Source organism: Somniosus microcephalus, chromosome 30 (assembly GCF_052327205.1).
Source record: "Somniosus microcephalus isolate GS21.2 chromosome 30, FLI_Smic_1.0, whole genome shotgun sequence".
Classification (NCBI taxonomy): Eukaryota; Metazoa; Chordata; class Chondrichthyes; order Squaliformes; family Somniosidae; genus Somniosus; species Somniosus microcephalus.
The window spans coordinates 26693672-26719925 of NC_141016.1; the positions used below are offsets into that span (position 1 = coordinate 26693672).

A 26254-nucleotide genomic window follows, 5' to 3' on the forward strand; every position below is an offset into this window, starting at 1 on the left:
GTTTAGGGAGGGAATGCCAGAGCTTAGGGCCCAGGCAGCTGAAGGCGCGGCCGCCAACGGTGGAGCGATGACTGTACAGCTAGAATCAGGTGTTGCCTGTCGCCTGTACCACTGCAATCGTGCTTTCTAAACAACATGGCTTGAAGCACAATCCAAGCTGTCTGTTTAAACAAAGTAATATTCACCTTTATTTCAGTTTTTCTCCCATTTTCTCCCCCTGAAAGCACCAACTCCTGCTGGGGTTCAGCTCCACTGGCTTCAGTCGCTGTTTGGCGCTGCTCTAAATGACCATTGATGTAAAAAGACTACTAAGCACTTAGTTTGAGTATAAAACAAGGCTTTAATCAACTGTTTCAAAACCATGAGATTCTAGTTACATCACTAGTTCCTGGTTACAGAAACATCCTGAGCAAGCTGGGCCCACGCCCGAGTATTTATACTCCTTGGACGGCGCCACCAGCTGGCCGCCCAGTGTTACTTCATGAATCATGATAAGATTCATGACAACCATTATTCATGAACCTTGACACTGAGCGTCTTCAGGCGACTTGACCGCCGCTGAAATCTATCCTGTCCTGGCCTGGGCCCTGAAAATCCGCAGGGGGCTTCCGTCAGATCCCCACTGTAACTCTGCTGGGAATCTGATGGAACCCATTGGAAAGTGGCAGGGGACTGGTAGCTCCTGGTCGCGCCTGGTCTCTGCAACTACCGGGATTTTCTGGCCAGCCTTGTAAGGGGCAGAACCTCCAACTGCCCCATTACAAGGCAAATGACCCCAAGGGGAGCTGCTCTGAGGGCAGAGAGCCCCTATGCCAAGGGTTCCCAATTCCCCAACGCAGTTAGGACTTGGAGGCCTTTACCTCGAGTGAGATGAGACGTACTGTCCTCCAGGTGGATGGTCGTGGACCTCCCACAGGGGTTCCAGCACCTGAACCCCTCAGGAATGGCCAAAATTTGGAGAGAATAAAAACGCAAATGAGATCAGCCTCCTGAAAGAAGGGACCATGGGAATGCTGCATGGAGCCTCGACGAGTAGGCAGCCTGGACAAACTCCCGCCGCCCAACCAGAGTTAGCCAAGCACCAGATGACCCGGCAAACTGTGGTGGGGATAGCACTGCAGGGCACCGGCGAGCATGATCCCTGTGTTACTTCAGGGCCCGCTGGAGAGTAACCAGCAGCAAGAACCCTGGCTGATTTCTGCTCCTACGCCGAGCCCAGTTCCAGGCCTCCTACTGGCATCCTGGCTGAGATCAGTAACTTCGTCACGCACTGGTTCGTCACGCACTGGTCCTTATGGCTTTGTGTGCCAGGCGTTCTCCCACTAAACCACGGAAGGTCATAGCGCTCTCTGATCTCGGTGCCCTGAAGCAGGATCAGGTTGTCCGGGCTCAGCCAGTATACCCACCCGGTTCTCTACATAATGCACCCTAAAGTGGATCAGACCGAACCCACTCAGCTAGTGTGACAATGCCATCTGCAATGCCTGTCTCTCTTCTCCGAATTATGGGTCTGTACGCACCGATTTAGGTGTTCACCTGCAGACATTTGTGTGTTTGTACACAACAACCTGCCTTATATAACGGCTTAGAGTTCAAGCCAGGGACTTGAGCACATAAAGCTAGGCTGACACTCCAGTGCAGTACTGAGGGAGCGCTGCACTGTAGGAGGTGCCGTCTTTCGGATGAGACGTTAAACCAAGGTCCCGTCTGCTCTCTCGGGTGGATGTAAAAGATCCAATGGCACTATTTCAAAGAAGAGCAGGGGGAGTTATCCCCGGTGTCCTGGCCAATATTTATCCCTCAATTAACATAACTGATGTAAGAAAACTACTGGGCACTTGGTCTGAGTATTAAACAAGGCTTTAATCAACTGTTTTTCAACATGGAGATCCAGTTGTGTCCTTCACTAGTTCCTGTTAAAGAATGTCCTGAGCAAGCTGGGCCCATGCCCGAGTATTTATACTCTCCCTGGACAGCGCCACCAGCAGGCCGCTCAGTATCATTTCATAAGTCATTTCCACATGAATGACAAGATTCATGTCAATAACAAAAACAGGTCATTATCACATTGCTGCGTGTGGGAGCTTGCTATGTGCAAATTGGCTGCCGTGTTTCCCACATTACCACAGTGACCACACTCCTAAAAGTACTTCATTAGCTGTAAAGCGCTTTGAGATGTCCGGTGGTCGTGAAAGGCGATCTTTAAATGTAAGTCTTTCTTTTCTTTCTTTAGAAGTAGGAAAACGTCACAAGGTGCTTCACAGAGACGGAAATCAGACAAAAATGAACACCGAGCCAAAGAAGGAGGTATTAGGAGGGGTGACCAGAAGCTTGGTCAAAGAGAAGGGGTTTCAAGGAGGGTCTTCAATAAGGAGAGAGAGGTGGAGAGGTTTGGGGGAGGGGAAATTACAGAGTGTGGGGCCTGCAGCGGGTAGTCTAAACTGCCCAACGCATTACTGGCACCCGGCTACCGACCATAGAGCACATATACCAGAAACGCTGTTTACGGAGGTCACGGACCATCATCAAAGACCCTACCCACCCCAGCCACAGTCTGTTCACCCTCCTGCCATCTGGGAGACGCTACAGATGCATTCGCACCCATACGACCAGATTTAGGAACAGCTTCTTTCCCAGGGCTGTCATCCTACTGAACTCCACAAATAAACTCTAAAGCCTGCACATCTGCCAATGCACTTTATTATGGTTATGTTTATGTTAATGTATTACAAGCCAAATGTATGTTGAATGTTTAAATGTCTTAATCTAAATGTACACTCTCAGGAGCCGCAAGCCTACATTTCGTTGTACTGCACTTGTGCACTAACAATGACAATAAAGTTGATTATTATTATTATTATTAGACAGCTGATGACACGGTCGCCAGTGGAGGGGCGAAGGGGGTGGAGGGAAATTCACAAGAGGCCAGAGTCGGAGGAACTGGTTTGTGTTTCCACAAGCTGATTGTTGTGTTAGCACACACTGATTTGCGTGTTTGTGTACAAAAACGCTGTTACTGATACTCACCGTTTTTCTGGTCCACTCTAGATACTGTTCGACGTATCCAAGTTCCTTAGTGGTGAGACACTCACTGACCTGAAACAACATGTACTCCGTTTGTAACAAACATATTAAGCATATTAACATTGCTGCAATAGACAATACTCAAACCCACCTGCTGCCTTAACTGCCTCTCGTTCCATCGTTTCCTCACCTCTCTCCCCTCCATCTGCATCACAAGCTGCCCCTCCTACTCTGTATCTTCCTTTCTCCTCCTACCACTCTCATTCTCTTTCTCTGTCTCTTACTATCTCTTGCTGTCTGTCAGATCCCAGGGATGAGGGGATGGACATATGAGGAGAGGTTGAGTAGATTGGGACTCTACTCATTGGAGTTCAGAAGAATGAGAGGCGATCTTATTGAAACATATAAGATTGCGAAGGGGTTGGATCGGGTGGATGCGGGGAGGATGTTCCCGATGATGGGTGAAACTAGAACTAGGGGGCATAGTCTTAGAATAAGGGGCTGCTCTTTCAAAACTGAGATGAGGAGGAACTACTTCACTCAGAGGGTGGTAGGTCCATGGAATATGCTGCCCCAAAAAGCTGTAGAAGCTACATCATTACATAAATTTAAAACAGAAATAGACAGTTTCCTAGAAGTAAAAGGAATTAAGGGTTATGGGGAGCGGGCAGGAATTTGGACATGAGTCTAGGTTCGGATCGGTCATGGCCCTGTGGGTAGCGGAGTGGGCCCAGGGGCCGTGTAGCCTGATCCTGCTCCTATTTCGTGTGTCTAATTCGGTTAGATTCAGGAGATGGTTCTGTGATAGTGGATTGGCGGTTAGGATCAGATCAGCCATGATCTTATTGAATGGCGGAGCAGGCTCGAGGGGCCGATTGGCCTACTCCTGCTCCTATTTCTTATGTTCTTATGTTCTTATCCCACGGCACTATTTCGAAAAAGAGCAGGGGAGTTCTCCCCGGTGTCCTGACCAATATTTATCCCTCAATCACCATCACTAAAACAGATTATCTGGTCATTATCACATTGCTGTTTGTGGGAGCTTGCTGTGCTCAAATTGACTGCCACGTTTCCTACATTACAACAGTGATTACACTTCAAAAAGTACTTAATTGGCTGTAAAATGCTTTGGGAGGTCTGCTGGTCATGAAAGGTGCTATATAAATGCAAGTCTTCTCTTTGTAGCTCTATCTCTATCGGTTTCTCTGGATTTCTCTAACTCCGTCTCGCTTGTTTTCTGTCTCTGTTTATCTATCTCCAGATCACTTTTTTGATTTGAGTGTAATTATCTAAGTTGTCACAACTCACGTTTTTTACTGTCCCCAGGGTGGTGGAAACAATCTCGTTCTGGGCTGTGTCAATGCTCTGGATGGTGTCATTAACTAAATTCTGAAAAAGAAAGTCCCATAAATAATTAACAAAACAAAATTGTCATTTGTTTCAGCTTGATCATGATACCGACAGTATCCCCACCACAGCATCCAGCACTTAAAGGATTCCAGGGCTTTTGTCTCCAGTACCTTACCTGGAAATCCATTCCACGTATTCATCATGGTCCTTCTGTAAACCTCTTACATCATTCCTAATTCAGTCTTTCATGAGTTTGATTTTTTTTTTATTCATTCATGGGATGTGGGCGTCGCTGGCAAGGCCAGCATTTATTGCCCATCCCTAATTTCCCTTGAGAAAGTAGTGGGGAACTCCCTCCTTGACAACTGAGTGGCTTGCTAGGCCATTTCAGAGGGCAGTTAAGAGTGAACCACATTGCTGTGGGTCTGGAGTCACATATCGGCCAGACCGGGTAAGGGCGACAGATTTCCTTTCCTAAAGGACGTTAGCGAGCCAGATGGGCTTTTATGACAATCCGGTAGTTTCATGGTCACCATTACTCTTCTTCTTCTTCTTCTTTCAAAGCAAATCGAATGTCAATATCTAAGCCGGATATCCAGGTCAAAGCTTCCGGTGTAACAGCGTGGATATCTTGTAGGCTGCCTGCGAATTTCCTCTGAGGGCAGTGCTCAATGATGGGCTCCAGGGTCTGATTAGGAGCTCCACAGTCGCATGATGGGGACGTTTTAATCTTCCATCTATGGAGAAGGTGGCAGCATCTACCAGGACCGGTTCTGAGGCGGTTGATGCTTGTCCACTGTTGGCGAGGAAGGTTTGATCCTTCAGGTTGCACTGTGGGGTCCTCTATAAGGAATCCATTCCATATGTCGCAGTTCTTTATTAATGATACTAGCTTTTATTTATTTATTTATTTATTTGTTTGTGGGATGTGGGCATTGTTGGCAAGGCCAGCATTTATTGCCCATCCCTAATTGCCCTTGAGAAGGTGGTGGTGAGCCGCTTTCTTGAACTGCTGCAGTCTGTGTGGTGAAGGTGCTCCCACAGTGCCGTCCGGTTTCATTCTTTTTATTGTTTTTCGTGGCGGTTTGTTACAACTGAGTGGCTTGCTGGGCCATTTCAGAGGGCAGTTAAGATTCAACCACATTGCTGTGGGTCTGGAGTCACATGGCGGCCAGATCGGGTAAGGGCGGCAGATTTCCTTCTTTAAAGGACATTAATGAACCAGATGGGTTTTTACGACAATCTGATAATTTCATGGTCACCATTACTGATATTAGTAATTATTCCAGATTTATTTAATTAACTGAATTTAAATTCCCCAGCTGCCATGGTGGGAATCATGAACTCATATGTCATGGATCATTAGTCCAGGTCTCTGGATTACTAGTCCAGTAACATAACCACAATGTCACCGTTCCCTTCTTTCAAGTGTGTGCAACTGAGTCCTGTGGTAGTAAAGATCGGCCTAATGGCACTTGTCTGCAATTCATCCAGGGTTTGACTGCCTCCCATATATTCAATGACCGGAGATCGATACTGTACCCAGGGTGTGCGCTGGCCACAGCACTCCGAAGGGGGGTGGTATCAGAGGGCTGGACAATGGCAAATGTAGTCCCCTTATTTTAAAGGAATCTGGGGACGGGGTACAGGAAACTTTTTTTTATCCGGCACCGACGGGACCGACGTGGTGCCCGTTCATCAAAAATTCCGGATAACCGAACGCTATAGTAAAAGATAGGGAGAGCTGAGAGCTCCGTATAAAGCAACAAACCCTGTTGCTTAGCAACAGGTTCAGAACAATGGCCACAAGTTCCAAGCGTCTCTGTAGCTTAGCAACAGCTGCAGCCACACCCTTGCACAGCAACAGGTCGAGGAAGGCAAGTACAATATGAAGTAAAACTTACCTGAACCTACTCCTGAATTTTGCCAGTTAACCGAGATTTCCGGTTATTTAGGTGCCGGTAAATCGAAAGTTTCCTGTAGTTTGGGGGGGGGGCGGTGGGGGGGTGAGGGTCCAGGCAACTGCTGTCCAGTTAGTCTCGCATTAGCACAGGGGAAAGTCTAGAATCAATTATTAAGGGCAAGGTAGTGAAGCATTTACAGAAAGACAAGCTGATTCGGAAGAGGCAAGATGGATTTTTTGGCGATGCCAAAATAATTCAATGGAGATTTTTGATTAAGCAACAAAAAATGTAGCTAAAGGTGAGAATATAGATGTGGCACACATACATTTTAACAAGGCTTTTGATAAGATACCTCTGAAAAAATGAGGTCAGAAAATGATGAGCGATGGTACTGGCAGCAGATGCCGAGATGGCCTGAGGTGTGGCTGGGCAATAGGGCACAGAAGGCGTGTGTGAAAGAGAAGTATTCTGGATGGGAATGTGATGAGTGAAATCCGCAGGCTTAGCGTTTGGGCTGGTAATCTTCAACATCGCCATGCATGATCTGGAAGGAGATAATGGTAACTGTATCCCAAAGTTTGCAGAATTGACATCTGCATCTCGAAGTTTGCAAAGTTGACACCAAAATAGCAGGGGTGATTAACACGGTGGCGAATGGGGACAAGCTACAGGAGGACTGGAGAAGTTAGCAGTTTCATTTGGATACATGTAAAGTCATGCACTCAAGCAGAACAAGCGGAAGGATTGCAGGATGAATGGGAAAATATTGACCAGAAAGGGACCAGGGAGTCATTGTGCGTGGGTCCGTCAATCAAACAGTTAATGGGATGTGAGGTTGCAAAATACGAGGAATGGAATGTAGATCTTGCCCTTATAGTAAGCCCTGGTCTGATCCCACCTAGAATAATGTACAACATTGCAGTCCGAATTTTCCAGCCTGCGCTTGCAGCCAGTGAGACTCCACAAGCCTTGCAAAATTACCCCCATTGTATACCGGAGGTCATCGCAGAGGTCAGATTCGCTCCAGTAAAAGAAGTACATACCTGTATTGAGGGGGAAAATGAAGCCAAATATTGGAAACTTGTATTCAGCTGAACCTGGAAGGAAAACAAGCATTTACTCAGGGGTGCACGTGATCGCCAGGTAAAGGTGCCCAAGATTATTTTACATAAAATATTTGTTACTCAATATACGGAACTTGATCCGTATTGCGCTGATTGGTGAGCTCATACAATCAGACAGAAAGTGTTACAAAAAGCCCCTACATTACGATAGTGACTTACTTCTTTCTTTCCTTTCCTTCCTTTCTTCATCAAACCTGAACACCAGTCCATCACCCCGCCCCTGTCCTGCTCTGCGCTCCCTTCCTTTGTCACCTCCTCTTGCCTCTAACTCCCTATATCCTCCTTCATCCAGAAATTCAGGTCGGAGGCTTCCCGTGGGCGCAAGCCCCCGACCTGCACTTACCTAGCGCGCCTGCCGTTGTGCTGTGGGCCTGCGTGGAATTCCAATCCTGAGCCTGCTCCAGCTGCCGGTGTGCAGGGCTCGCGTATCCCAGAGGCGCAGTTAGTTCGCAGCGTCCCTGGGATCACGTGGGCCATGGGGAGCCAATCGGAGCAGGGAATCTCCATTCATAGATTTGACAGGAAGACCTGTCAAATCTATGAATAGAGATCAGCCCCTTAAAATCTAAGTAAAACTTCAAATAAATTTTTAAAAAACATCACATTTTAAAAATAACTATAAATTACATAAATTAACGATTTTAAACAAAAATTTAAATTTTTGAAAAAAATAATTAAAGTTTTTAACAGGGCTGAAATTAAACTTACCTTTCTTTAAAGTATTTTAAAATGATAAACCTGTGGAAAAAATATTTTAATTTTACTTCACCTCTTACCTTGTTAACAACAGGCCTTGCGCCTGCTTTTCCAGGCGCAGCTGCTGGAGACTTATCCGCGCTGAAAAAACTGAGAAAAAAGCAGAAGTTCGATGTGTACGCGCTGCCTCTCCAGCGCACGCGGTTGACCTTCGAACCCCTTCCTGCAAGAGAACGGAAGTTCCAGTTCACAGCGCATGCGCAGTGCATGCACGAAACCGGCACTTCCGTTGGCCCTACAGGTGAGTACACAGCGCGTACTCACCCGTGGGGACCCGAATTTCTGGGCCAATGTGTACCAATAGTCTGCCATCTCAGGTGGATGCAAAAGATCCTATGGCACTATTTGAAGAAGAGCTGGGGAGATCGCCCCAGTGTCCTGGCCAATATTTATCCCTCAATCAACATCACTAAAGCTGATTATCTGGTCATTATCACATTGCTGTTTGTGATTGGCTGCCTTTCCTACATTACAACAGTGACCACACTTCAAAAAGTACTTCATTGGCTGTAAAGTGCATAGGGATGTCCTGAGGTCATGAAAGACGCTGTATAAATGCAAGTCTCTCTTTCTTTCTTTAATAGGCCCCCCGACCCCTAATCCTATTGCTCCGTGGACCTCTTCTGCCGCCAAGCAGGCTTGAGTATCTTCTCTATGAGGTCACGACCTCCCTCTGCTCTGCCCTTGGTATCCTCCACTGCACCCTCCTGGGCTCTCATTATTGGCTCTTCCAGAGTAGCAACCCACTCCCAGCGACTATCCTGTCTAGGTCACGCCACGGGGAAGAAATAGTGCCATGGGTTCTTTTACGTCCTCCCGAGAGAGCAGACGGGGCCTCAGTTCAACGGCTCATCCGAAAGACAGCACCTCCGACAGCGCGGCGCTCCCTCAGCACCGCACTGGGAGCGCCAGCCTTGGATTAAGTGCTCGAGTCTCTGGAGCAGGACTTGACCTTCTGACTCAGGGGCGAGGGTGCTACCCACTGAGCCGCAGGAGAGAGAAACACAAGTGGAGCATGATGACAGTGTAAACTTTGCAGATATTTTTGGTAACCAGTGTTGACAGCTACACAGCACAAGAGGCGACGAGAACATCTTGGTGGGATCCCAACCCAAAAACACTTCGCACAATCACCGAGCTATCTGTGGGCTACTTTCAACTCACTGGATAAATTCCTGTCTTTGCTGTTTCAAAACAATCGTAAACCTGTTTACAATAACCTGTTGAAATCAGCATACCTGCAGGAGCCAGTGCAAAAACAAAGCCTTGATGGATTCGAATTTGGAACTGAGTCCAGTAGGGCTCTGAGTGACAGGATCGTTGAAGTAGAATTTTCTTTTGATAGAACTAAATTTAGGAGCAGCAGAAATATTGGCCTAGAAATTCAGTTTGGGCCCGCCAGCTCGCTTGCGCCCAGAAGTTACCGCTGCGCGCGGAGCCACTTGCGCCCGCCGGAAATTCAGTTTCAGCGCCCCAAGTCGAAGCCGGCCGCTATTCAAGAGTGTGGCCGCCCCCGCTTGGGGCGCTGAAACTGAATTTCGGCGCGCTAGGTGCCGTAGCGCCACCCGCTGCGGAGCGGCAGGCTGCGGTACTGCAGGCCTTCCTCCCTCTCTTAAGGGGGAGGTGCCTGCAACAGCGAGATCGCCGCTCGCTAGTGCCGGCAAATGAGCCCGGCACCACGGAGAAGTGCCGGGCTCTCGGAAAACAGCCGGCAATGCCGCGGGGGGGGGCGGTGGAGGATGCCGGGGAAGGAGGTGCGGGCAGGCGGCCGCCGAAAAAGCGGCCGGCCGCACCTCCGCCTTAACTCGCCCCACTAAGGCTGCAGGACGGCCCCGTTTTCAGATCGCTGTTTGCGGCCGCTGCGGAAGAGGCGGCCGCAACTAAATATGGCGGTCGGGCCGGTAGCGGGGCACTGCGCACACCGATGACGTAATCGGTGGCGGCGCAGCGCTACTGGCTAACGCCGCCATTACCACAGCGCTGAATATCGGCGCAATCTCAGCAAGTGCCGCAAAAGCCCTCTTTGGGCGAAAACTGGGCGCAAAGCCTACTGAATTTCTAGCCCATTGAATATTGCAGTCACTCTTAAAAAACCCTTGCCACATAACAAAGTTAACCATTATTTAAGACCCACCAAGTCCTGTTGCAGCTTTTTCACTTGCCCGTTCTCCACTTCTCGCAGTTTCTTAACATGCCGAGTTAAATTGCTGCGAATATCAGGATTGGTCTGTAGGGATAAAAAAAACAAGAGCCAAGTTAGTTGTCAAGCTGGGCATTAATGTAATAAAACTCACAACGCACTTGGTTCAAGTATAAAGCAAGGCTTTAATCAACTTGTTTCAGAATATGGAGGTCTAGTTGTACTTCACTAGTTCCTGCCTTACAAAATGTCCCCTGGGCAAGCTGGGCCCATGCCCAAGTATTTATACTCCTTGGATGGTGCCACCAGCTGGCCGTCCAGCGTTATTTCATGAGTCGTTTCTTCATGATGATGAGATTTATAACAGGCATCATCAGCAAAGGCTGAACCTACTGGAACGCTACTTCCGGACCTGGCACCTCTGCCCCTTCTCCTTCTTAGGCAGTCCCTCGGGGCCGAGGATGACTTGCTTCCACATTAAAAATGAGTTCTCAGGTGACTGATGAGTCCAATGCGGGGCCTACAGTCTCTGTCATAGGTGGGGCAGACGGTGGTTGAAGGGACGGGTGTGTGGGGTGCTTGGGTTGACGTGCGCTCCTTCCGCTGCCTGTGCTTGGCTTCCGCTTGCTCCCGACGAAGAGACTCGAGGTGTTCGGCGCCTTCCCGGATGCTTCTCTTCCACTTTGTGCGGTCTTGTGCCAGGGATTCCCAGGTGTCAGTGAGGATGTTGCACTTTTTCAAGGAGGCTTTGAGGGTGGTCCTTGAAGTGTTTCCTCTACCCACCTGGGGCTCTCCTGCCGTGTCAGAGCTCTGAGTAGAGCGCTTGATTTGGGAGTCTCGTGTCGGGCATGCGGACGATGTGGCCCGTCCATCGGAGCTGATCGAGCGTGGTCAAAGCTTCGATGCTGGGGATGTTGGCCTGAGCGAGAACACTGACGTTGGTGCGCCTACCCTGCCAATGGACCTGCAGGATCTTGCGGAGGACTTCCGCCCCAATCCAGGGAAGACAGTTGTGTCGGCGTTCCATCTGAACAACGGCGCCGGGAAAGAGCTCAACGTTTCCTTCTGCGGAAGGTGACTTACCTATGAACCCCACCCAAAATACCAGGGGCGTCACCCTGGACAGGACTCTCACCTATCGGCCCCATCTCACCAAACAGGTCTTTACTATTCGGAGGTCAGGGCTGAACTGCCCAGCAAATCCCTACACAACACTTATATACCGGTGTGGTCACCACCGGTATTACAGTATACAGCAGCCAAGGGAAAGTAGTACATCTCTTAAGGTAGTTCTCTTAAGGTGGAACAGGTTACATACACCACAATCCTCCCTTTTTAGCTTAACAGTTATACCCCCATTTAACATAACATAATAACATATATATATACACAACTTCATGCAAAACAGTTCAAAGATTCAGTCTCTGAGGAGGCCTCCTGATTCGAGTTGGATAACGCCTTTCAGGGGTCTCTGATTCTCGTTGCTGGGTTGACTCGTCTAGTTGGTCTCTTATGGATTGGACATCATCATCAGGTACATTCACTTCTGAGGTAGATGCTTCAGGTTCACTAACTTCTTCCACGGTTGTCTCTGCCGTAACCATAGGTTCGACCCTTGTTCTCGATTCTACCAATTGGTCAGCATGACGCCGTATTACATTTTCACCAATATCTACCGTGTACATCAGGGGTCCTTGTCTGGTCCGAATTGTTCCAGATTGCCATTTCTTGCTTTTATAGTCCCGGGCTAACACTGGTTGTCCTATTTTGAAACTCCGAGTGGTCTTGTTATTTATATGCTGGAACTGTTTGTTTTCAACTTCCCTCCGCACATTTGGTTTTAACAAGTCCAACCTGGACCGCAACCTTCTGTTATAGAACATCATGGCAGGACTTTGATTTGTCACTGCATGAGTGGCGTTTCGATATGCCAGTAGGAATTTGTCCACCTTGTGTTGTAGTGGGATCTGATCTTCGCTCATGGCCTTTATTGCTTTTTTGAACGTTTGTACAAATCTCTCGGCCAACCCGTTTGTAGCCGGATGATATGGGGCAGAGGTATGATGTTTCATCCCATTCTTCTTCATGAATTTCTGGAATTCTTCTGACATGAACTGCGGTCCGTTGTCTGAACATATTTGTTCTGGCAATCCATTTCTTGCAAATATCGTTCTTAGCACCGCGATCGTCTTTTCCGAGGTAGTGGTAGTCATCTTAATCACTTCTGGCCATTTAGAATGTGCGTCCACCGCAATTAAAAACATGGAGTCCATGAATGGACCAGCAAAGTCAATATGTACACGTTGCCATGGGGTTGAAGGCCATTCCCATGGATGCAGCGGTGCAATCGGAGGTGCATTTTGCACTTTTTGGCACCCTGAGCAGCTTTTCGTCAGATCCTCTATCTGTTGGTCGATACCCGGCCACCACACATAAGCCCTAGCAAGGCTTTTCATCTTGACTCCCCCCAGATGACCTTCATGCAGTTCCTTTAGAACTCTCTCTCTTAACTTAGGAGGAATAATCACCCTTGTTCCATACATCAATGTTCCTTGACAGACGGACAGCTGTTCTCGTCTTGCTGAGAATGCCGGTAACAGTGGATCACCATGTGCTGGCCATCCCTTCACTGTCACTTCGTAGACCCGGGACAGTGTCGGGTCATTCCTGGTTTCTCTTTCAATACTTGCATTGGTGACTGGTAAACATTCGATGATGGTCGAGTGAAATAACTCAACAGGGTCAACCGTCGGTGCCTCCTCCTCTGTAGGTAGTGGCAGGCACGACATCCCATCATCATTACCATGCTGCTTTGTACCTTTGAATTCAATCTGATGTTGATGTGCCCCTAGGAAAAGGGACCATCTCTGGAGTCTCTGTGCTGTCATCACCAAAACACCCTTCTTAGGGTTAAAAATGGATACCAACGGCTGGTGGTCTGTCAGAAGCGTAAACTTTTGGCCCTGCAGGTAATGATTAAACTTCTTTACTCCCCACACAAGGCTGAGAGCCTCCCTATCTATCTGAGCATAGTTGCGCTCAGCGGAGGTCAATGATCTGGATGCGAATGCGACTGGCCTCTCCAGGCCATTTGGCAACTTGTGTGAGAGTACTGCCCCAATACCATATGGAGAAGCATCACAAGCCAAATGAATAGGCAGCGTTGGGTTGAAGTGAGCCAACACTTCCTCTGAGGTGATCAATGCCTTGCTTTTGCGAAAGGCCCTCTTACAGTCCTCGCTCCACTTCCATGGTACTCCCTTCTGCAAAAGAGCGTTCAGCGGGTGCAGCACCATGGATAAATTTGGCAGAAACTTATGGTAATAGTTAATCAACCCTAGGAACGACCTCAACTGGAATACATTATCCGGAGCGGGAGCCTTCACAACAGCTTCGATCTTGTCAGGAGACTTATGAAGCCCCTCCTGGTCAATGACATGACCACAGTACGAGATCCGCTTCTGAAAGAACTCACATTTCTGGCGATTAACTCGAAGTCCATATTCTTTCAATCTGGTGAGTACCAGTTCCAAATTTGCAAGGTGTTCCTCGTCATCATCTCCTGTAATCAAAATATCATCCAGGTAACATTGTGTGCCTGGAATTCCCTGTAATACCTGCTCCATGGCCCTCTGCCAAATTGCTGGAGCTGATGCCACTCCAAAAACCAGTCTATTATACCGGTACAAGCCTCTATGCGTGTTGATCGTGAGATACTGGCGTGACTCTTCCTCAACTTCCATCTGTAAGTACGCCTGCGCCAGGTCTATCTTGGTGAAGTGTTTCCCGCCAGACAACAAAGCGAAGATATCCTCAATCCGCGGAAGCGGATACTGCACCGTGTGAAGCACCGGATTAACAGTGATCTTGAAATCTCCACAGATGCGAACCTTCCCCGGTTCCCCCGGCTTGTTGCTCGATGAACGCTTCATGACGGGAACAATGGGCGTGGCCCACTCACTCCAGTCTACCTTAGACAGTACTCCTGAACGTTCTAGCCCTTCCAGCTCAGCTTCCACAGCAGGTCGTATCGCATAAGGTACCGGTCTGGCTTTGAAAAATTTCGGGTTTGCATGTTCTTCAACCTTGATGTTTGCCGTAATTCCTCTCAGTGTTCCCAGTCCCTGTTGGAACACCTCTTTAGCATCGTCCAATATTCTGGACAATCGTTTAGGTTTGACATCTTTTTTACCGGAATCTACCGTTGGTGCTTTTAAGGAATGCCAGTCCATATTTATTTTCCTAATCCACTCCCGTCCCAGTAGTGGTGGACCTCCCTCAGGTAGCACATATAAGTCCATTCCTCGGCTTTCTTTGCCCTTGTGGACCACCTTTACCTCTATCTTCCCGATGGGGTATACTCTTTGCCCCGTGTATGTTTTCAATACAATCTCCGTATCCCGTAGGGGAATATGTGGGAATAACCTTTTGTAATCTTGCTTATTCATGACCGTCAATGCTGATCCAGTGTCCAATTCCATCTTCACTTGGACTCTTGCTATCTGAAGTGTGACCCAAATTGTTTGGGGGTCTGCTTCCTTACCAACATTGTGTACTCTTAGACTACCCAGTTCATTACTGCTGGAGTCTGAATCTGACTTCTGTTCGTTCGAACTGTTCTCTGTCACCTTGTGTACCTTTCTGTACTTTTCCTGCGGTGACTTTTTGTTGCTGGTCTTCTTTCCTGACCGGCATACTTTAGCTATGTGACCAAGCCTGCCACATTTTCTGCATTCCTGATTTTTGAACCAGCACTGGTTCTGATCATGCGTTGTCTTTCCACAACGATAACATTTTACTGTACCCAAGACCATTTGATTGGTGCTGAGTTCCGGTGACCATAGCTGCATTTCCGCCGTGCCTCTCGCTGTGGCTTCATGCGATGCTGCAATAGCGACAGCTTTATCAAGCGTAAGATCATTCTCCTCAAGCAGTCGCTTTTGTGTTCCTTCTTTTAACAATCCACACACAAATTTATCTCTCAGCGCATCTGCTAGTCCTGTTCCAAACTGACAGTGCTTTGATAGCTTACGCAGTTCAATTAAAAATTCAGCGTTGCTTTCGTCTTTCAGCTGCGTTCTTCTGTAAAATTTAAATCGTTCCGCTATCATCAGCGGCGTGGGGTTTAAATGATTTTTCAGGACAGTAACAATATTCGCGAAAGTCTTATCCGCCGGTTTATTTGGTGATAGAAGGTGCTTCAATAGCCCGTATGTCTTCGCACCCATTGAGCTTAATAAGGTTAGTGCTTTCTCATCATCTGGTACCTTATTTGCTTTACAATAAACTTCCATGCGTTCTACATACGTGGTCCAATCTTCGATATCGCTATCAAAGGTATTAATGTTCCCATGTTTAGGCATCCTTGCAAGTTTTTTAATTTTTCTTTTTCTCAAAATGGCGGATTCCCGCGCTTGTCTTCTTCCCCCGCCTACTAAAATGGCGGCTTCCCGCGCTTGGCGGTCTTTCCCGCGCTCGTCTTCTTCGCCCGCCGACTACAATGGCGGATTCCCACGTTTGCCTTCTTCCCCCGCTGGCTGCAATGGCGATTGCCGTTCTCGCCTCCCCAGCGGTTCTCAATTCCCCGACGCTGCTTTGCCTCGCAGCCCCGCTTGCAGCCCGGTCCTTTACACCGGCTGCGTTTGAGTTCTCCGCGGCTCTCGTGCCTTAAGCTGCCCCAGTTGCTGCGCCTCTCGGCCTCGATTGCAGCCCGGCCCTTTTTACCGGCCATGGTCGAGTTCTCTGCCCTTTTTCCTCCGTTTTCCCTCCCCCACTCCACAGTCAACGCGACCGACTTTCTGCTCGTGTCACTGATCGGCTTACCCACCACCGTGGTAGAAGGGATGATCACTGCCTGTCGCTGATGGAGGGCTTCATGGTCAGAATTTTTCTTTTTAACCCGGGTTCTCGATGCCTCCCGTGCGATGGTGCTCAGCAGGATGATGAGGGCGGATGCCTCTTCTCGACGCCCGTTCTGAGGACGAAGCTGCCTTGGATGTAAAACTGCCGCAGGGTAAGATCGGACTCGTCGCCACTGTTAAGTCTGTGTGTCCCAGTTAAGCTTATTATAAATCACTGGACACAGACCACAAGAATAACTTTAACAGGTCTTTACTATTCGGAGGTCAGGGCTGAACTGCCCAGCAAATCCCTACACAACACTTATATACCGGTGTGGTCACCACCGGTATTACAGTATACAGCAGCCAAGGGAAAGTAGTACATCTCTTAAGGTAGTTCTCTTAAGGTGGAACAGGTTACATACACCACAGTCGAGGCCTTCATAGGTTTCATCGATCTTCCGCTGGAATTCATCCTGAGCTAAAACCAAATGGTAAACGCAGAAATCGGTAGCGTCCAAATGATGTGTTGAACATTGTTAGCTTAGATGACTCTTCCGTGAGCTTGATATTCCAGTATCCTGATCGTGCGTCCATTACACTGAAGTAACGTGCTCCCACTAGCTTCGGTGTGATGTCATCTAGCATTGGTAGAGGGTAGTGAGGGCGCTTGATAGCCTTGTTCAAATCTCTGGGGTTGAGACAGACTCTGAGCTTGCCTGTACGTGGTTTCTCAACCACTACTAACGCGTTGACCCACTCTGTCGGTTCTGTTTCCCGGACGATGATTTCTGTATTCTCCATGCTCTGCAGCTCCTCCTTCAGGCGACTACGTAGAGCAAGGGGTATCCTTCTCGATGGGCAAACCACAGGGGTTGCTGCTGGGTCAAGGTGAATAGTGCATTCACCTGGGAATAGTCCGATTCCTTTGAAAACGTCAGCAAACTCCTCCATGACTGTCTGCTTCTCAACTGGTGCTGTCAATGATAGCACTAGCTTGATGAGGTCCATGTCTAAACATGCCTTTAGACCTAGCACTGGAGGTGCTTGAGTGTCAACAATGTAAAAGTTCAACTTCATGTCGCTTTCTTTGTACTTGCATTTCATCACGCATGTGCCTTTTACAATGAGCTGCTCACCCCCATAGCCGGTCAGTCTGCGTGAGGTGGGCTGTAGCTCACACTCATCCTTCAAGCTGTGATACTCACTCAGAGGAATTACATTAACCTGAGCTCCAGTGTCTAGTTTAAACTTAAGCTCTTTGCCCTGTTTTCCTATCTCAATATCGGCAAAAGCTTGCTCAGTCTCTGAAATCTGTTTTTTCTGTGACACAGACTCAATAAACAGTTCCTCTGCATTTGGCTCTCTATCTGGCATTTGGCTGTCACTCACTGTGTGTACTGCTATTCCGAAAACAGTCCTGGAAACTTTAGCAAAATGGTTCCGTTTACCACATGTAGCACATTGCCTTCCTTTGGCGGGGCATTGCACCTTTTCTCCATGCATCTTGTTTCCACAATATCCACAGTTTTTGAAGCGTTTTATGTCTGTGTCGCCCATTTTTAGAACTCTCGCTGTTCTTTCTGTTCTGAAACACGCTCTCTGGGCAGTGTTCTTTGGTGTGTGTCTATTAACTGCGTGCACTGTCTGTTCACTCGAGCTGTTCGTGGCGCCGGTTATGGTTTTCAACTGTGCTTGGGCTATCTCGTGCGATCTAGCTATGTCTATAGCTTTGTCCAGCGTTAGCCCGGACCCAACATTCAAAAGTTTTTCTCTCACTTTAGCTGAATGTATTCCAAACACGATGCGGTCTCTGACCATCTCATCTTTATCGGCATATTCACAGTCTTTTACCAGCAGTTTTAACTCAGTCACGAACTGTTCAAACGACTCACTAGCTCCTTGTACTTTCTCCTGAAACTTGTACCTAGCGAATATCGTATTTGTCTTGGGCATCACATATGCTTCAAAACGGTCAAAATAACTTTTCAGTACCTTTGCTTCATCCGCGGTGAGAGACCATGTGTTAAAAATGTCTCTCCCTTTTTCTCCGATCCACAGGAGTAGGTAGCTGCATCTTTCTTCCTCCCCTTTGCTTTTCAGTGGACCCAAAAACATTAACTCCACATGTTGCTTGAACTTGCTCCATTCTCTATGTAAGTTCAAAGATTCCCAATTCATTCGAGGTAAGGGACCTCCAACGATGTCCATTTCAAATCCCTGTTCTGACACCATGTCTTGTTTTGCACACTTTGTACAAAATAATAAATTGCAGGACAACGGAGTATTACAGTTTAAACACTTTTAATGAAGCATCAGGTCTGTAAGCTTTCTCAATCATCCAGCACCGTGTGGACAAGATGGAGTCAGGACCCTGGGTCCTCCAAAACAATAGCAGTCCTTACAGATGCCTGCAGGCCAATGATAATTCAATATGCAAATGTTACAGTATCGACCCGCGATCCAGATGGAGGGAATCGTGGGACGCGCGCAACATAGAGAACCGACACCGCATCACTGACCCGACAGCAGAGGTCCCAGGCTTCGACCTCCCTCAAGGACAGAGGTCAGCGCTCAACCCAATCCGCACAGGGCACTGACGCTGTGGCCACCTGCTCCACAAGTGGAAGATGAGGGATGGCCCGAAGTGCGGCTGTGGCCATGAGTCCCAGACCATGGAACACATCACATCAACCTGCCCACTGAGATCTGTTGTGGGAGGCACCTCATTTCTCCCCTCGGCATCTCAGGAGGCCATCGAATGGATAGCCAAACTAGACCTCCCATTATAAGCTTTTCCCGTCATAGGCAACAACAAGGTTGGTAACCAGCAGCACAGACTGATTCCAACAGTGCAGGTGGGTCAATTTCGCAAGGATCAATACAGGAAACTCTTTATTATCCGGCACCAACGGGACCGGCGTGGTGCCGGTTTATCAAAAAGTCCGGATTACAGAGAGGTATAGTTAAAAGGTACGAGAGCTCCGTACACAGCAACAAATCCAGGCTTCCCTGTTGCTTAGCAACATGTGCAGGAACTCCGGCCACAGACCAAGCGTCCCTGTTGCTTAGCAACAAGTGCACGAACCCCAGTTACACAGCCACAGGTCCAGGAACTGCCACTAATATGAAGTAAAACTTACCTGAACCTACTCCTGAATTTTGCCGGTTAACAGAGATGTCCGGTTATTTAGGTGCCGGTAAATCGAGAGTTTCCTGATATTAACACAAACTGCTCATCATCAGCACGGGCTGGTCATAAGGAACAGGTCACTATTATCACGGACACATCACTATCAGCACTGATTGGTCAGTTGGTCACCGTCTTTATACTCAGGCTCCCTCAGTGCTGGTCTGTGGATCAATACCTGGGACAGGCACTCGGTATTGGCAGTGGAGTATTGCACTAACCTGATTGGATCTAAGACTTTCCAGGCCGCTGGCCAGATCCAGGAGGTTTGTTTTCATTAGCGGTTTATTTATCTGTAAAAATACAGCAATAACGCACAAAAATATGGAGTTAGGTTAGAACAAAAAACAGGACAATGAAATTTCCTTCAAATGAAATGTGCAAGAAATCCCAAATCATCAATTCTCCACAGCACCTCCCCTTTCTGCAAAGTCTCCTTGTTCCCTAACTTCTCAAATCTCGTCTCTCTGTTTTAATGCCAATCTGCTGCACACAAAAAAAATTAAGCAAGTCACAGGGGGATTGTTGACTAAAGGAAGCCATTCCATCTCCTTCTCCATGCAGCAGGACAGAGTGACAGGATTCCCAACGGTCCACGAATTCATAGATTGCCCTGACTCAAAGGGCAGTGGAAGCAGGTTCAAGAGTAACTTTCAAAAGGGAATTGGATAAATACTTGAAAGGAAAAATTTGCAGGGCTATGGGGGAAAGAGCAGGCGGGAGTGGGATTAGTTGGAGAGCTCCACCAAAGAACTGGTACAGGCACAATGGGCCGCATGGCCTCTTTCTGTGCTGTATGATGCCATGTGGCCCTCGGCAAGGCAACCACTTCCTACACCAACACTTGATGCTCTGCAGGTATCACTCTTTCAAGAGTCGGAACTGTGAGATGCTAATCCCCGGGATCTTCTGCGGAAGGCACAACCTGACCATCCGGCCAGCAAATCTTTTCTCCTCATGTTCGACCTGCAGCACCTCCTTACTGACATGGCACTCTGTGCCCCATCCAGATCACTCCCCTCGCCCTTACTCTCTCCCCGGAGTGGATGGGCGCGATCTTGCCAGCCCTGGGGAGGCGGGCATGGGGACAGGACTGCCAGGAAAATGGCAGCATCTGGGGGCGGGTGCCCATCCTGCCCCCAACCCGCCTCTGTGCCATCTTGCCAGGAGGCGGGTAGTCGACCCGCGCCGGGTCCCATCTCCTTGGAGGCGGGAAGGGGATTACAATCACTTAACAGGTAGTTAACAGGCAGATAAGAGGATTATCCCCATTTACCCACACAAGTGTGGGCTTCCCGAAGGCTGCAAACCCTGCCAGGGTCACCGAGGCGAGCAGTGAGTCTGCGGGGATCGGACGGTTGCAAAAGTGTGCTGTGAAGGTAAGTGATGGGTGTAAGTGTGGAGAGGTGAGTATGTGAGGTAAGTGGAAAGTGATAGAAAATGTTTACTTACCTTTGTTTCTTCCTGCAGGCTTCAATCGGTGGGGATGCGGAGAGTCTCGCACCTCCGCGGCAGAGATGACAGATGGCCATTGCATTCTCCAATGCAACAACCATCTAACTTCTGCTAAAAAAAGAGGTTTGATGAGTCTTGAATTTAAGAACTCATCAAACTACAGAGAATGTCAGTGTTTGACAGCTTCACAGAGCTGTGCTGTCAAACGATGACAATTCATCTGTCAAAAATTTTTGACAGATGAAACGTCATACGTTGATGTTCTCTGTCACCGGCTTCCCCTTAATTGGCCTGCTGAGCCCGCTGGGCGGGCTTAACAAGGTCAATCAAGGGAAAATAGCGTGGGTTGGCCACAAGTCGATGGAGGCGGGGCTAAAACCCAACAAGTGGGAGAGTCGCCTCCAAAGGCTCCCCATTGGCAAAATCCAGCCCCATGTCTCTGGTGTTTGGGAGGGGCACAGGAAGCGACGGCCCATGCTCTAATCTGCTGGCGGGGCCAGATGTTCAGGAGTTTATATATTCTTTAGCAATATTTAGAGGAGGAAAAGTGGTTACAATGGAATAACTTAGAGTAGAAGGGGTGACATGAGGATTTCATGATATAGTTTACTGACAGTTAATGGGAGTTAGGTGCAATAGGATGCGAAGGATGAGGAACATCATTTTGTCTCAAGTCTACACATGCCCTTTTAATTCCCCAGCTCTCATGCGCTGTATGGCCTCATCCCTCAAAATCTGCTAAGCCTGTTCCTCAGCACTGCACCAGGGAGCGTCAGTCTAAATTTAGTGCTTCAGGTTTTCGAATTTGACTTGAACCCACGACCTTCTGACTCGGAGGTGAGAGTGCTACCTACTGAGCCAGGGCTGATACCCAAAAAAAGATTTGGGTGGGAGGGAGCCTTGGTGGGGGGGGGGGAGGAAGCAGGCTTTGGCCATCCTTGTGCGGTATGGCGGTATGCTGCCACTCATTCACTCACTCATTGAAACTTATAAAATTCTAACAGGACGAGACAGACTAGATGCAGGAAGGATGTTCCCGATGGTCAGGGAGTCCAGAACCAGGGGTCACAGTCTAAGGATAAGGGGTAAGCCATTTAGGACAGAGATGAGGAGGAATTTCTTCACCCAGAGAGTGGTGAACCTGTGGAATTCTCTACCACAGAAGTCAGTTGAGGCCAATTCATTAAATATATTCAAGAAGGAGTTGGATATATTTCTTAAGGCTAAAGCGATCAAGGGGTATGGGGAGAAAGCAGGGACAGGGTACTGAATTTGGATGATCAGCCATGATTGCATTGAATGGCGGAGCAGGCTCGAGGGGCCGAATAGCCTACTCCTGCTCCTATCTTCTAAGTTTCTATGTTTACTGGGCTGCTGGGTCCCTACTGCGCAGCAGGAACAGGACATTACCAGGTCCCTGGGGGTTCACTGGTCTCCTGTCAGGGTTAGGGTGGGAGAATGCCAGAACCCCCCCCATGCAATTTCAGGGCCGTAGAGTGACAGCTGAGGCAGAAACTATAGCATCTCGCGATCACAAACTGACCTATATATCAAAACCAGTGGAGCAGTGCTCAAGGCCGTAGGGAAGCTGGACTGAGTCTTGGCTGGGGCAGGGATCACATCATCTCGAAGGCAAGTGGATTAACAGTTGACGTATGCATGGCCAATGTGATCTCCTGGACTGGTTTCGATCATCTGAGGGGGGGTCAGAGAGGAGTTTTCCAGGTTTTGTTCCCTTATTGGCCCTTTAATTGCCTCTCCCAGGAGACTATTTGGCTGCTGGAGGTTGGGGGTGGAGAGTGTCTAGTCATCCAGAGTGTGAGGCAGGCTTGACGGAGCAGTTAGCCTTTTTTGTCATGTTCGTATGTAACTACGAGAGTAGCCTAAAATACTGAAGCGGGAATAGCGAGACTAAAAAACGGCAGAAAAGTCCTTGAATGTAACAGTGGGAATTAAGACGTTTGTGGGATTCTTATTGGGCCAGAAATTCGGGTCGGAGGCTTCCCGCGGGCGCAGGCCCCCGACCTGCACTTACCTAGCGTGCCTGCCGTTGTGCTGTGGGCCCGCCTGGGATTCCGATCCTGGGCCTCCTTCAGCTGCCGGTGTGCAGGGCTTGCGTATCCCGGGGGCGCAGTTAGTTCGCAGCGTCCCCTGGGATCACGTGGGCCATGGAGAGCCAATCGGAGCAGGGAATGCCCATTCATAGATTTGACAGGAAGACCTGTCAAATCTATGAATAGAGATCAGCCCCAAAACCTAAGTAAAACTTCAAATACATTTTTTTTAAAACATCACATTTTAAAAATAACTATAAATTACATAAATTAACTATTTCAAACAAAAATTTAAATTTTTGAAAAAATTAATTAAAGTTTTTAACGGGGCTAAAAATAAACTTACCATTCTTTAAAGTATTTTAAAATGATAAACCTGTAGAAAAAATGTTTTAATTTTACTTAATTAACCTCTTACCTTGTTAAAAGCAGGCCTTGCGCCTGCTTTTTCCACGCGCAGCTGCTGGAGACTTACCCTCCCGGAGAAACCTGTAAAAAAATCGGAAGTTCCAGGTCTACGCGCTGCCTCTCCGGCGCATGCGTTCGACCTCTGAACCCCTTCCTTCAAGGGAACGGAAGTTCCGGTTTCCATCGCATGCGCACTGCATGCACGAAACCGGCACTTCCGTTGGCCTTATGGGTGAGTACACAGCGCGTACTCACCCGTGGGGACCTGAATTTCTGGCCCATTATCTGTTGCTTAACAAGCTTAAACAAAGCATTAATTTCAGGCCTGCGCAACAGAAGTATTTGATCCCAGGAGAAATTTGAGGAGTGTGAGCAAAAATTGGTGCCCATCTAGAGATTTACTAGTACGATAGCAAAATACTGTGGATGTTAGAAATCCGAAATAACAACAGAAAATGCTGGAAAAACTCAGCAGGTCAGGCAACATCCGTGGAGAGAAATTTGAGTTGACGTTTCGGGTCGAACCCTTCTTCAAAACTGGAAAGAAAAGATAGATCGGAGGCAGGGCTGCGATCGGACAAAAGAATAAAAGAAACAAAAGAAGTAAAAAAGAGACAATAAAAGGTATTAGAAGCTAGACGAGATGGTAATAGGCTGGGATTAGGTGTAAAGTGTACTGGCAGGGCAAGAGATAGCTGCCAGGTGTGAGAGAGAAACAAAAGGAAAGGAGTGGAAAAATTACAAGAAAAAATGAAATGGGGCCGAGGTTATGATCTGAAATTGTTGAACTCGATATTGAGTCCGGAAGGCTGCAGAGTGCCTAATCGGAAGATGAGGTGCTGTTCCTCGAGTTTACGTTGAGCTTCCGTGGAACAATACAAGAGGCCAAGGACGGTGAGGTCCGAGTGGGAACGGAGTGGTGAATTAAAATGACAGGCGACCGGAAGCTCGGGGTCACCCTTACGGACTGAACGGAGGTGTTCCGCAAAGCGGTCACCCAATCTGCGTTTGGTCTCCCCAATGTAGAGGAGACCGCATTGTGAGCAGCGAATACAGTATACTAGATTGCGAGAAGTACAAGTAAATCGCTGTTTCACCTGGAAGGGGTGTTTGGGGCCCTGGACAGTGGGAAGGGGGGAGGTATAGGGGCAGGTGTTACATCTCCTGCGTTTGCACGGGAAGGTGCCGGGCGAAGGGGAAGGGCTGTTTGGGGTGATAGAGGAGTGGACTAGGGTGTCTCGGAGGGAGCGGTCCCTGCGGAATGCTGAAAGGGGAGGGGAGGGGAAGATACATTTGGTGGTGGGATCACTTTGGAGGTAGCGGAAATGCCAGAGGATGGTCCGTTGAATGTGGAGGCTGGTGGGGTGAAAGGTGAGGACAAGGGGAACCCTATCGTGGTTCCGGGAGGGAGAGGCAGGGGTGAGGGCAGAAGTGCGGGAGATAGAACTGACACGGTCGAGGGCTGTGTCAACCACGGTAGAGGGGAATCCTCGGTTGCGGAAAAAGGAAGACATGTCTGAAGCACTGGTGTGGAAGGTGGCTTCGTCCCTTGTCCTCGCCTTTCACCCCACCAGCCTCCACATTCAACGGATCATCCTCCAGCATTTCCGCTACCTCCAAAGTGATCCCACCACCAAATGTATCTTCCCCTCCCCTCCCCTTTCAGCATTCCGCAGGGACCGCTCCCTCCGAGACACCCTAGTCCACTCCTCTATCACCCCAAACAGCCCTTCCCCTTCGCCTGGCACCTTCCCGTGCAAGCGCAGGAGATGTAACACCTGCCCCTATACCTCCCCCCTTCCCACTGCCCAGGGCCCCAAACACCCCTTCCAGGTGAAACAGCGATTTACTTGTACTTCTCGCAATCTAGTACACTGTATTCGTTGCTCAGGATGCGGTCTCCTCTACATTGGGGAGACCAAACGCAGATTGGGTGACCGCTTTGCGGAACACCTCCGTTCAGTCCGTAAGGGTGACCCCGAGCTTCCGGTCGCCTGTCATTTTAATTCACCACTCCATTCCCACTCGGACCTCACCGTCCTTGGCCTCTTGTATTGTTCCACGGAAGCTCAACGTAAACTCGAGGAACAGCACCTCATCTTCCGATTAGGCAGTCTGCAGCCTTCCGGACTCAATATCGACTTCAACAATTTCAGATCATAACCTCGGCCCCTATTTCATTTTTTCTTGTAATTTTTCCACTCCTTTCCCCCCCCCCCCCTTTCCTTTTGTTTCTCTCTCACACCTGGCAGCTATCTCTTGCCCTGCCAGTACACTTTACACCTAATCTCAGCCTATTACCATCTCGTCTAGCTTCTAATACCTTTTATTGTCTCTTTTTTACTTCTTTTGTTTCTTTTATTCTTTTGTCCAATCGCAGCCCTGCCTCCGATCTATCTTTTCTTTCCAGTTTTGAAGAAGGGCTCGAACCGAAACGTCAACTCAAATTTCTCTCCACGGATGTTGCCTGACCTGCTGAGTTTTTCCAGCATTTTCTGTTGTTATTAGAGATTTACTAGCATGGTTCCAGGGACGAGGGATTACAGTTGCGTGGAGAGACTGGAGAAGCTGGGGTTGTTCTCCTTCGAGCAGAGAAGGCTAAGAGGAGATTTGATACAGGCGTTTAAAAACATGAAGGGTTTAGAGAGAGTAAATAAAGAGAAACTGTTTCCAGTGGCTGAAGGGTCGATAACCAGAGGGCTCAGATTTAAGGTGATTGGCAAAAGAACCAGAGGCGACCTGAGGAAAAAACATTTTTACGCAACGAGTGGTCAGGATTTGGAATGCACTGCCTGATAGGGCGGTGGATACAGATTCAATAGGAGCCTTCAAAAGGGAATTGGATAAATACTTGAAGGAGAAAAATTGCAGAGATATGGGGAAAGAGCGGGGGAGTGGGACTAACTGGATTGCTCTTCGAAAGAGCCGGCGCAGACTCGATGGGCCAAATGGCCTCCTTCTGTGCTGTCCTATCCTATGATTCTATTAACACAAATAAAAGTATCGTAG

At 48.4% G+C, this 26254-nt stretch overlaps 1 protein-coding gene across 1 annotated transcript in view; it reads right to left on the reverse strand.

Annotated features, from left to right (window-relative positions):
• Positions 1 to 26254, reverse strand: part of LOC147098038 (prominin-2-like) — a 103782-nt gene that overhangs the window by 43551 nt on the left and 33977 nt on the right. The window contains exons 17-21 of the mRNA XM_085971251.1: positions 19550 to 19621; positions 10293 to 10385; positions 7322 to 7375; positions 4333 to 4413; positions 3028 to 3096 (exon numbers count right to left, since the gene is read on the reverse strand). Of these exons, the coding sequence (XP_085827377.1) occupies positions 3028 to 3096; positions 4333 to 4413; positions 7322 to 7375; positions 10293 to 10385; positions 19550 to 19621 (369 nt within the window). The remainder of the gene's footprint in view (positions 1 to 3027; positions 3097 to 4332; positions 4414 to 7321; positions 7376 to 10292; positions 10386 to 19549; positions 19622 to 26254) is intronic.